At 47.3% G+C, this 12765-nt stretch overlaps 1 protein-coding gene across 1 annotated transcript; it reads left to right on the forward strand.

Annotated features, from left to right (window-relative positions):
• The first annotated feature begins 2767 nt into the window (after window positions 1–2767).
• Window positions 2768–6550, forward strand: LOC125519300 (aquaporin NIP2-2). Its single transcript, XM_048684152.2, has 5 exons — window positions 2768–3169; window positions 3315–3539; window positions 5017–5211; window positions 5340–5401; window positions 5875–6550. The coding sequence occupies exons 1-5, from the start codon at window positions 3002–3004 to the stop codon at window positions 6125–6127; spliced, it is 903 nt and encodes a 300-aa protein (XP_048540109.1). The 5' UTR covers window positions 2768–3001; the 3' UTR covers window positions 6128–6550.
• Window positions 6551–12765: the final 6215 nt, after the last annotated feature.

Below are 12765 nucleotides of genomic sequence, written 5' to 3' on the forward strand. Positions count from 1 at the left end.
ATGTCAAGGTATTGAGTCATACTTATTCGGCTAGAGTATAATTTTTTATCCCCAGGTTCTGCAGATTTTTCCCTCTTTTTGTGATGCACCTCTCCTCCCTCAGTGCGCGTTCATGGGCCGGCCCGCAGGGCGTGACTCCCCTATTTTTTACATTTCGTCTTTTGTCTTTTCTTTTCTTTTCTCATTTCTTTTTTTATTTAAATTAATTTGAGATTTTCAAATTTCAAAACGTTGTGAGTTTTGAAAAACATGTTTGAGAAATCATAAAATGTTTGTGAATTCAAAAATGTGTGGGAAATCATAAAATTTTCATAGTTTTAAAAAATATTAGTGATTTTAATGTCAAGAGAGGTCGGGATAGATCGAATTTAACATGGGAGGAGTCCGTTAAGAGAGACCTGAAGGATTGAAGTATCACCAAAGAACTAGCTATGGACAGGGGTGTGTGGAAACTTGCTATCCATGTGCCAGAGCCATGAGTTGGTCGTGAGATTTTATGGGTTTCACCTCTAGCCTGTTGTTGTTGTTGTTTAAAAAATATTAGTAATTTTATAATTGTTCGCAAATTATAAAACATGTTCACAACATGGCGAGTCACTGTGTTAAAATAGATGACGCTCGTATGTGAGGGTATTGATTCAAACTTATTTGGATAGCGTGTAATTTTTTTCTCTCCCGTTGCAACGCACGGGCATATTTGCTAGTACAACTATAAATATAAGGACATGCTATATATGGGTCGCCTGGATGACTCTACATGATGTTCCTAATGATGGCATCCTGAGGCGCCTCTGACTTGTAGGCCAGCGCCAGAGTTTTGTTGAAGTAAAGAAGGGATGATCATCAAACCCGTCGTACCATCCCCGGAAACAAAAAGGAACCCGTTGTACCTGCATCCGGGACGGAACGGAGGGGAGAGAAAAACGGGGTCCCGGGAAGCCCCAGCGCCAAGGCTCGCACCGTGGCCACGGAAACCTTGCAAGCCGCTGAAGTGACGAGGCCCCTAGGAGTCTAGCCAGCTCGATAGCTTCTACTTCTCGTCAATGGTGGGCAGGCAAGCCGCTGGCCAGTGCGATGCCTAATCACGCCTGACGGCGACCATTAGAGGCCTAATCCTCCTGCCATCGATCCAGTGGTTACGGCGATCCGTACCTGCAGCGGTTCAATGCCACCGGATCAGCAGGATCAGGCGCGTAATCTCCCTCGGTCCCTGTCCGAAATCTGAGCCCTGACGAAATTCTGAAGATCGAACGCTAGCTAGCTAGGCAGCACGGACTCCCACTAGCTGTCTAGCTCTAGCTTGCACGGCTGCGCCCTTGCAGGCCACAGCTGCCCTCTGTTACCACGTCCATCTCAGCGGGTTAATCGCCCGATCTGCCCGAGAATATTTTGAGCAACTTCGGCCCAAAGTCTCGCCGTTGATCGCCGTTGCAGTCGTCGGCGCCGTGGGTGACGTGCGGCGGTCGCCGCGGTGCAGGCCGCAGATCGAGCCCCTCTTCTACTTGTAGAAAATATCGTCGCTTTCTCGAGGGCATGCATCGCCGTCTGTCTAACCATGGGAAGCCCGAACCGACCAAAGAAATATCCGAATTTGAATACTACACTATTTCCTCTTCGTCGTCGTCGTGTCCGGCGTCAGGCGACGGCGACGTTGGCCGCGCTTTATCGCGGCGGCGTGGCGTCCCTTTGGCTGCATGCCGCTCGAACGAACCTGCAGCGTTGGCGTGTAGCCTCGTTTGTTCTTCTCTTGTCAGAGTCGCGGTCACGGATGCGCGTCCATGATTGTTAGCCTGTGGCATTTGTTTTTTATCGTACTTTAACAAGTTACTAGTACAAAAGTAGTATATCCATGCTGCTGCATTGACCGACGTCCTTGCCGACACGGCACCGAAAGAAAATTATGTTGAAAATAATCCCTGCAAGGAGCGATCTACTCCTGAGAATTCCCGTTTTCAAGCATGTGGCGTTGTATATTGTTGGCAGTTTCGGCATTCTGCTTGGCAGATTCGTACGTGTGAGTGTGTGACGCGATCGATGCTCATGTGATCCGATTAAGACCTACTACTGGTTACTACCACTGCAGCATGTACTCCCGTGCTAACTAAGCTAATGTTATGTTATATTATAATGATGATGGCAGCCAATAAGCGCGCCGGATGCCCTGGACCCAATCACCGGCCGACAACAGGGCCGGGCTGGGACCAACTAAAATACCTGGATTTCATCGTCGAACATACTCCGTGCACGCGACGGAGCATCTCCGGCGGCAGGCTACGGGGGCCGATGCGCCGGCCACTGGATCCAGCAACAACTCAATCGACCCAACACAACGAATGAAAAACATGCAGCATTTTTAAAGATCTGAAGCAATATGGACGTACGTATACTAGTTTATTTTCTGCGAGTGGCATACTTGCTATCTAGTACTCCCTCCGTAAACTAATATAAGAGTGTTTAGATCACTACTTTAGTGATCTAAACATTTTTATATTAGTTTAAGAGGGAGTGTTGTACTATTCTAGTAGCATCGGTGGTAGGATTACTCGCATCCTGTCAGCTTTCAGCTGGCCCGTTGGACGGTGTCTCGCTCGCAGGCAGATTGGCTGGCCGGTCCGGCCTGATCGGGCGCGGCCAGTCCACAAACGCAAAGGCAGCGGCTGCAGTGGAGTGGCGCGCCTACCACCTGTCACCTCGTCTCCCTCCCTCCCTCCCTCCACCTCCACCCCGGCTGGCGCCTCCACCTCCACCTATAAATACGCGCCCGCTCGCCGCAGGACAGAGAGCAGGCAAGCAACCGAGCATATCTCACAGAGCTACATAGCTAATCACACGCCTCACCTTCTCTTCCCGGCAGCTCCGAGCTGTATGTAGAGCGAGCCTACCACCGCTAGCTGACACCACAGCTTGCTGATTGATCATATCTCATAGTCCGGGATCGAGAGATCTCTGGGATCAACCTCGAGGGTAGTCGACCGGAGGAGATCAAGCAACCCAACCGAAGATGTCGGTGACCTCCAACACCCCGACGAGGGCCAACTCGCGGGTGAACTACTCGAACGAGATCCACGACCTGTCCACGGTGCAGGACGGCGCCCCCAGCCTCGCCCCCAGCATGTACTACCAGGAGAAGTCCTTCGCCGACTTCTTCCCTCCCCACCTCGGCAAGAAGGTGAGCGAGCGAGCTCCCCGGAGATAGCCAGCCCATCGGCTGCCCGGCCGCAGCGGTCGATCGATCGCCGGCCATGCTTTTCTAGCTAGCTCGGACGTGCGTGCTGCCGCTGAGGCTAACGTTTCGTCTGCTTGCGCGTGTGCAGGTGATATCGGAGGTGGTGGCGACGTTCCTGCTGGTGTTCGTGACGTGCGGGGCGGCGTCCATCTACGGCGCCGACGTGACGCGCGTCTCGCAGCTGGGCCAGTCCGTCGTCGGCGGCCTCATCGTCACCGTCATGATCTACGCCACCGGCCACATCTCCGGCGCGCACATGAACCCCGCCGTCACGCTCTCCTTCGCCTGCTTCCGGCATTTCCCCTGGATTCAGGTACGCATACATATGCATCCATCCATCCATCATGCTTCTTGCCTTCATCTTTTGTCTCACGTACGGACGCGTAGCGAATGACATGTCGTTGTTCAGTAGGACTTGGTTATCAACTTGAACGTGCAAACAAGAAATTGTCACGGCTTAATTAATTAAGCAGAGCTTAATTGATTTCGAGCCTAATATAACCAGGCGGCATCAAAACGCATGTGCAAATGCATGATCGGTGCAGCAGATAATTAGTTAAGCTTAGCCAATAAAGCAGGATTTTATATGTGACAACATGTACAACTAGGGAGGTCTTCAACTACTGCAAGAACCGTATCATAATTCACAAAACGCATCTGGATCAGCCAGCCAAGCTGGACACAAGAACATATCCTATCATCCGAAACAGTACTCCTGTTGTATTTAAGTATATAATAGCACAAGTTGGAGACTTGGAGTAGCTAAAAGACTTCCCTGGCTAGCTAGTCGCATGTTGGGATGATCGGTGGCATGACATGTAGGCATGTAGCACTAGCAGCAAAGTAATATATACATGCTGAACATGTGAATGATTGGAAAAATTCAGATCTAACACAAAAATTAAAATAGATGGATAAGGCATCTCCATGTAGAACTATTCCATGATTAGGGAAGAACATGGCTTACCCTGAGAGCTCTTGTTAATTAGTCTCCACTAATTGCATCTTCCCGGGGCCAACCACGGGGTTGACATTCGCTAATTTTTTAGAGGAATAAATACTACTATTTCCTCATGGTTGCTCCCGGGCATCCGTCCCAATTATGACGGCATATGAATAATATGCTGGAGTTCTTAGAACATGGTCTAGCTAGCGGGCATAATTAGCAAACTTGAAAGCTGCTTCACATGATGAACTCGCCGCTCAAGTCAAGCGCACGGTATAAGCTCGACGTTGACGTCGACTATATGCCTATATTCGATCACAAATCAACCAGCCATGCCATGAAGGCCAGTAGTAGTCTTTCGGCGAAAGATTCCGATGTGTCCCTCCCTGCATGCTCCAGCCATCCATCAATCTCCATGCCAGGCCTGGCTACTTTGTGCCTGACAACACCATCTGATTCCATACCCGTGGTGCGTGTGCCCAAAGATCATCACTGCCGGCCGGCCGACTTCTGGCCGGTCACGCTTAGATATGACAGGATTCGTACGATCTTTTCCCCGTAGGAGAGACGGCCTCCATCCATCCATTTGCTGGCCATAGACGTGAACTTAGCGTGCATGCACGTAAAGGGAGGGAGCATATCGCATATGCACAACAAGCAGGACGGGGGGTCAAAAGCAAAGGCCGCATTGCACCCTTGTGTCGCATCACCTTCACGTCGTGCACGTATACCTACGCGCGCACCATGCGTGGTCTAGAGCGTGTGCGGCGTACGTCTCAATCCGTGGGCTTCTCCGTGTGCTTTGCTGATTGGGTGTTTGATCCATGTGGCGATTGCGATGCAGGTGCCGTTCTACTGGGCGGCGCAGTTCACCGGGGCGATGTGCGCGGCGTTCGTGCTGCGGGCGGTGCTGCACCCGATCACGGTGCTGGGGACGACGACCCCCACGGGGCCGCACTGGCACGCCCTCGTCATCGAGATCATCGTCACCTTCAACATGATGTTCATCACCTGCGCCGTCGCCACGGACTCGAGGGCGGTACGTTCATTGATCCGCCACAGACCCCCTGTTTTGATTTCTTGATTGGAGTTCTAGCTCTCGGTTCTTCATATTATGCTACTACTGGTATTAATTTCTGCTTCTTTTTTCTTTTTGGCTTGGTGCAGGTGGGTGAGTTGGCGGGGTTAGCAGTTGGTTCCGCGGTTTGCATTACGTCCATCTTCGCAGGGTAAATATATGAAAGAATCACTAACCACCACACTGACTGACTTTAGCAAGGAGTCGTTGGGGGCTTAATTATTTTAACAGCTTGATTGATTCAATCGTTATGTAGTGATAAAAAATACTACTAGTAAATTGATCACCAACCCACATCTTTTTCACAAAGAATTTGAAGAACCTTATTTTAATTGCAAAGGTGACGGCCGGACCCAGCTTGCAAGAGCTCACTAGTAATGAATTGTCTAGGATTCTTTGAACCTTACAAACAGATAGATGACACATGATTCCTGGCCGTATATAGACAAACACAATACAAAAACACTTTTGGGAAAAATAATACTAGACAGGAAAGATCAGCCATTGAACAATAGCCTTAGCTATACACACACACGTAGGACCAGAACTCCACAATGACATCTTGATTTTTAGCACCAGTCATGCATATTAGCTAAGACGAGGGGAAACGAGTGGCATTTGCAGGCCTGTGTCAGGAGGATCGATGAACCCGGCGAGGACTCTGGCGCCGGCGGTGGCCAGCGGCGTCTACACCGGCCTCTGGATCTACTTTCTCGGCCCCGTCATCGGCACCCTCTCCGGTGCCTGGGTCTACACCTACATCCGCTTCGAGGAGGAGCCCTCCGTCAAGGACGGCCCGCAGAAGCTCTCCTCCTTTAAGCTCCGCCGCCTGCAGAGCCAGCGGTCCATGGCCGTCGACGAGTTTGACCATGTCTGATCGGCCGGCCGGCCGGTGCAACTACACCCCACCCCAACTATATATATGCTCTGTATTGGATTTGCATGCGTACGTACGTAAGTGCGCACGTATACGAGCGCGGGACGCCATTTGTAACCAGTCAAAGTATGTACGATCCATGCATCTACGTGTTTGTACGGGTGTACCGCGTACGAGCGAGCTCTGTGCCAAAGGAACTGAAGTAGTACTGGACGCAGCTAGCTTCGTGTGTGTGTATGCCATGGGTACGTAGATAGCCTGAGTACATGTCTGGTGTAACGCATTTGTATTTTTTTGTGATTTTCTCCATGTGCCTACGCGCATGTGTATTTTATGTTATCTCTTTCGCTTTGTACTGCGTCAGAGGTTGCATAAGTTTATAATATGATGATGAAGCTAACGGAGCTTGCTTTGCCTGAAAAAGATCTGGAAGAATATATGCTACACGGTATTAGTTGAGAAAAAACTCGTGAGGTCATGGATTTACCCTTTTTCCATGCAGATTTTGATATTAAATTTACTACTATTGGTTGTCATATTTAAATACGGATGATATATTGAGTGACGTACATCACGGGCCTCATTGAGCAAATCGCAAGCCATCCCAATCAAGTGGAGGCAAAGAGGGGTGCCACCCAAGGCCTCAAGCGGAGTAGGCCGCAAATAATACTATTATTGTTAAGTCTAAAGATTATTGTAGTATAAACTAAACAGTTCGGTATAATCCAAATTTTGCTAGAGCAAATCCACACACTAACTAGTAATATTAGTTGATTTGATAGGCAACAATGTGTTTAGTGAGCCTACCAGTGTCTCTCCCATAGATGAGTGACAAGTCACACTAAAATTTATGTAACTAGATTTCCTTGTTTAGTTTCGTGTAAAACCTTTTGTTTCAGAAATTGATAGGAGCCCTTGTATACACTAGAAGAAGTCAAGCATCGAGACAAGCCTAAAAAACGAATTATATGTATGTGCACAACTAATAACAGAAAGCACTACAATTAATATTTAACAACATTGTTATATGGTCCCACACAAGAAACATTGATATATGGTTAATTATGTCAATTAAGTACAATTTAAAAAACTATGTCAATTAAGTAAGCAAAATTATACTCACCAACACTATAATACAATTAAATAAGTACAAATGTTTGGTATAAAAAGTTTTTTTCTTTTAATTCGCCTCCGGTCTCTTGGAGCGACTCTGGGAGGAGAAATAAAACATTGTTATATGGTTAACTATGTCAATTAAGTACAATTAAAAAAAGTATCTCAATTAAGTAACTAAAATTATACTCATTAACACTATAATACAATTAAATAAATACACACATTTGGTATAAAAAATTGTTTTTTTAATTCGCCTCCGGTCTCAAACAAGTTTGGAGCATAGGAGGAGGAAATAAGGAGAGGATGTGCGAGGAGGACATAAGAGGATATGGAAGGGTGTGTGCGAGAGCTTCGACGGGTGGATTAATTCATTTAAAACACATATTTTTAGTTATACTTATAATAAAAATTAGTAGTAGATTTATATGAAATTAAATCTGATTTGTATTAATGACACTTTGCAAATTTAATAACTTTGAATTTAATTCTAGTTTTCTAATTTTTGCCTCGCGTGAAAAACTCTGAAATTACATTCCGAATCAAACAAATAAGATGACACTTAAATTTAAGTTTATTCAATGAGTACTTATAACAATAACAAATCACTAATCTATTTTACTTATCAGATCCATAAAATTTATTCAAAATCTGAAGTTATCTTGAATTTATGATGGATTTAAATATATATAATTCAATTTAAAATACAATTAAGTGTGTAATAAGAACTTTAAAACATGGATACCCTCTTTTCTGGACTTGACTATAAATTTTAGAACAACAATATCACGTATCTAATAGTGTTTTCAATTCTAAGATAACTCAGCATATTTGTTTCCCAATATTTTGTAATGTTGCCCTGATTTGGCGTCAAAGACAACTGTTGGCTTGAGATGTTTGGATGTGAAATGCTAGTTAAAAAATTATTTTTAGATAAACTAGTTAAATAAGTTTAAAATTTGCAGTAATAAATAAATAACCAGGTAGTCCTTGACACTTGGAAAAATAAGAATATAAGAAGTCAATTTTTTATGGTTATACAAGGATGTGTAGTTTTATAAATTGGAGTACTCCATAAATCGCAAATTTATATTTCTGAGAATAATCCCGAGCAAATATTGACCAATTTACCATTTATCCTGGTAACAAGTTTAAGTGATACCTATGGAAATCTACCATCCAATAGTATATGGTATTTTCGTCTAGAAATTTATGTGTGGCGTCGGTTGACTATTTTAAAATTAGTGGAGGAGATTGTTGAAGGAAGGGATAGAACAACTAATAAAGATGTCTGTCCACGAACTGTCGAAATTCTGAGGCCGACCCAATGCTTTTGCACGTTCATTGTTGTCTGTTAGTGTTGGATCTCCGTGTAAAGACGGCTTAATTAGGAGACCACCCATCAATCAATTATAGAAAGTGAAATTTCTTTTATGTTGCTCTAGATGATGTGGGTCGATGTCCTTTCAGGAGAAAAGACGGAGCAGATTCCTGGGAGGCTAGTTAGAGCAGTGAACTCTATCTTTGGTTTTGTACATGCTCTAATTAAAGCCGTCTCTTGTTAGGAACTGGTTATGAGATGCTCAAACCCATAATTATGACCTATTTTCCGTGCTATAGTGGATGTCAAGCGTGGTTGACTGCTCAATTGGTCCCTATACTAGAGACTATAGAAAGCGGGGAGCTCTGTTCCGGAGTTGACTAGCCAGTGCCACGGCACGCACAGTGGCGTCCACAGTGTGTGCATACGTGCGGGCCGGACCACATCGAGCTAAGCAGGGCCAGGGAAATCTAGCTAAGCAAATCTCCGCTCCACCGAGGCCAACAAGAACTACACCTGAATCATCACCAATCCTCGACAAGGAAGGAACGCGCGCGGTGGAGACGTCACAGGCAGGCATGCAGCACCCGTAGCATAGCAAAGGCCACAGTGCGCGGTGGCCCGGAAGGAAGGACGGAAGGAGCCTTCGCCGTCACATGCGCCCCCACGCCGCCTTCGAGGTCAAGGACGCACGCGCGTGCGCACGAGACCAGCCGGGAGGGACTCAACGATCGAGCGCACCAGCGTAGCAGCGTCAACGGAACGGTGGCACTTGGACCTGGTGCTCTTGATCGAACGCCCTGAAGTGTGGAAACGGACGCTCGCATTCGGTTTTGGGACCTGACCTGAATCCCACGAGGATTTTTGGGACACTACGGCGAGCTGGCGGCCCCCGGAATAGCAGAGACAGGCACCAAAGTGGACGCGGGGGGGGGGGGGGGGGGGGGGGGGGGGGGGGGGGTATCATGCCTGTCTATCAAAGACGGCCAAATTAGGCACCTTGGTATGGTGTAAAGTTCAAAAGTTCTCCTGGGCCTTGAAAGTGTCTACATGCACTAGTTGCCGGCCTTGAACGTGTCTACATGCACTAGTTGCCGGCCTTGGAAGTGTCTACATGCACTGGTTGCCATCGATTAGACGGCCACAGCTCTCTAGAGCATCCACAGCCGGGCATACCAAAATTCACGCCACGTGTCCATGTGTGTCCGCGATCAGTGACTAGACAACACTTTTTTTTTGGCACAATCACATATCTCAAACTTCACTTATAAAATTCATACTGGACATGCAGCACATAAAAGCTCGTAGATAAACCTAGCCTACTTGTCGTCGGAGATGTGACAACATGCGTCTCTAGGAGGGCGACAGCCTCCCACGTTGGCTCTTGGTTCTCGTCGGACTCCATGTCTGGTAAGATTGCATCCACCTCCGACCGTTGATCCCCGATCTAGCGGCGGTTTGCCTCCACCTTCGCCTTCGAGCGGATGGAGTCCTGGATGGCATGCTGCTTCACAACCTCCTTTGTAAACTCGACCAGCGCATCGGCCGTGCCGAATTCGGCTTGGGCGATCGCAAGCATCGGGTCCATCTCACCCTCCTCCTCCATCACCGCGGCCACGTCTGGCGCCTCCTCCTCCTCCTCCTCCTCCTCCTTCTCCATCGCCGCAACCGAAGCCTACTCCTACTCCCCCCTCCTCCATCGCCACGTCCAGCACCTCCTTCTCCATTGCCGCAACCGTGGCCGGCACATACTCCTCCTCGTCCTCGTTCATCGCCGCGTCCAACACCCCCGCCTCCTCCATCGCCACATCCATCACCTCCTTCTCCTCCCCCATCTCCATCGCTACAGCCGTGGCCGACGCTGAAGGAAATATGCCCTAGAGGCAATAATAAAGTTATTATTTGTTTCCTTATACCATGATAAATGTTTATTATTCATGCTAGAATTGTATTAACCGAAAACATAATACATGTGTGAATACATAGACAAACAGAGTGTCACTAGTATGCCTCTACTTGACTAGCTCGTTGATCAAAGATGGTTATGTTTCCTAACCATAGACATGAGTTGTCATTTGATTAACGGGATCACATCATTAGGAGAATGATGTGATTGACTTGACCCATTCCGTTAGCTTAGCACTTGATCGTTTAGTTTGTTGCTATTGCTTTCTTCATGACTTATACATGTTCCTATGACTATGAGATTATGCAACTCCCGTTTACCGGAGGAACACTTTGTGTGCCACCAAACGTCACAACGTAACTGTATGATTATAAAGGTGCTCTACAGGCGTCTCCGAAGATACTTGTTGGGTTGGCGTATTTCGAGATTAGGATTTGTCACTCCGATTGTCGGAGAGGTATCTCTGGGCCCACTCGGTAATGCACATCACTATAAGCCTTGCAAGCATTGCAACTAATGAGTTAGTTGCGGGATGATGTATTACGGAACGAGTAAAGAGACTTGCCGGTAACGAGATTGAACTAGGTATTGAGATACCGACGATCGAATCTCGGGCAAGTAACATACCGATGACAAAGGGAACAACGTATGTTGTTATGCGGTCTGACCGATAAAGATCTTCGTAGAATATGTAGGAACCAATATGGGCATCCAGGTCCCGCTATTGGTTATTGACCAGAGAGGTGTCTCGGTCATGTCTACATAGTTCTCGAACCCGTAGGGTCCGCACGCTTAACGTTCGTTGATGATATAGTACTATATGAGTTATGTATGTTGGTGACTGAATGTTGTTCGGAGTCCGGGATGAGATCACGGACATGACGAGGAACTCCGGAATGGTCCGGAGATAAAGTTTGATATATGGGATAATAGTGTTTGGTCACCGTAAGGGTTCCGGAATTCACCGAAAGGGGTTCCAGATGTTTCCTGAAATGTTTGGGTACGAGAACACTTTATTTGGGCCAAAGGGGAAAGCCCACAAGGTTTTTGGAAAGCACAAAAGGAAGTTTTGCGGAGTCCAGAGGCCAGACGCCAGGGTCTCTGGCGTCTGGGTCCAGACGCCGGGAACCCTGGCGTCTGGCCCTGGAATCCTAGAAGGACTCTTGCCTTTTGGGTGAAACCGACTTTGTGGAGGCTTTTACTCCAAGTTTTGACCCTAAGGCTCAACATACAAATAGAGGGGTAGGGCTAGCACCCAAGACACGTCAAGAAACACCAAGCCGTGTGCCGGCAACCCCGTCCCCTCTAGTTTATCCTCCGTCATAGTTTTCGTAGTGCTTAGGCGAAGCCCTGCGGAGATTGTTCTTCACCAACACCGTCACCACGCCGTCGTGCTGCCGGAACTCATCTACTACTTCGCCCCTCTTGCTGGATCAAGAAGGCGAGGACGTCACCGAGCCGAACGTGTGCAGAACTTGGAGGTGCCGTGCTTTCGGTACTTGGATCGGTCGGATCGTGAAGACGTACGACTACATCAACCGCGTTGATATAACGCTTCCGCGAACGGTCTACGAGGGTACGTAGACAACACTCTCCCATCTCGTTGCTATGCATCACCATGATCCTGCGTGTGCGTAGGAATTTTTTTGAAATTACTACGTTCCCCTTCAGTGGCATCAGAGCCAGGTTTTATGCGTAGATGTCATATGCACGAGTAGAACACAAGTGAGTTGTGGGCGATATAAGTCATACTGCTTACCAGCATGTCATACTTTGGTTCAGCGGTATTGTTGGATGAAGCGGCCCGGACCGATATTACGCGTACGCTTACGCGAGACTGGTTCTATCGACGTGCTTTGCACACAGGTGGCTGGCGGGTGTCAGTTTCTCCAACTTTAGTTGAACCGAGTGTGGCTACGCCCGGTCCTTGCGAAGTTTAAAACATCACCAACTTGACAAACTATCGTTGTGGTTTTGATGCGTAGGTAAGAACGGTTCTTGCTAAGCCCGTAGCAGCCACGTAAAATTTGCAACAACAAAGTAGAGGACGTCTAACTTGTTTTTGCAGGGCATGTTGCGATGTGATATGGTCAAGACATGATGCTAAATTTTATTGTATGAGATGATCATGTTTTTGTAACCGAGTTATCGGCAACTGGCAGGAGCCATATGGTTGTCGCTTTATTGTATGCAATGCAATCGCCCTGTAATGCTTTACTTTATCACTAAGCGGTAGCGATAGTCGTGGAAGCATAAGATTGGCGAGACGACAATGATGCTATGATGGAGATCAAGGTG

This window comes from Triticum urartu, chromosome 7A (assembly GCF_056163025.1).
Source record: "Triticum urartu cultivar PI428250 chromosome 7A, HENAU_Tu73, whole genome shotgun sequence".
Lineage (NCBI taxonomy): Eukaryota > Viridiplantae > Streptophyta > Magnoliopsida > Poales > Poaceae > Triticum > Triticum urartu.

Bases quoted from the DNA above. Each gene is read 5' to 3' on its own strand.
- LOC125519300 (XM_048684152.2), top strand. From the start codon at position 3,002: ATGTCGGTGACCTCCAACACCCCGACGAGGGCCAACTCGCGGGTGAAC. The intron at 3,170-3,314 runs GTGAGCGAGCGA...GCGCGTGTGCAG, and splicing joins CTCCCCACCTCGGCAAGAAG to GTGATATCGGAGGTGGTGGC. The intron at 5,402-5,874 runs GTAAATATATGA...TGGCATTTGCAG, and splicing joins ATTACGTCCATCTTCGCAGG to GCCTGTGTCAGGAGGATCGA.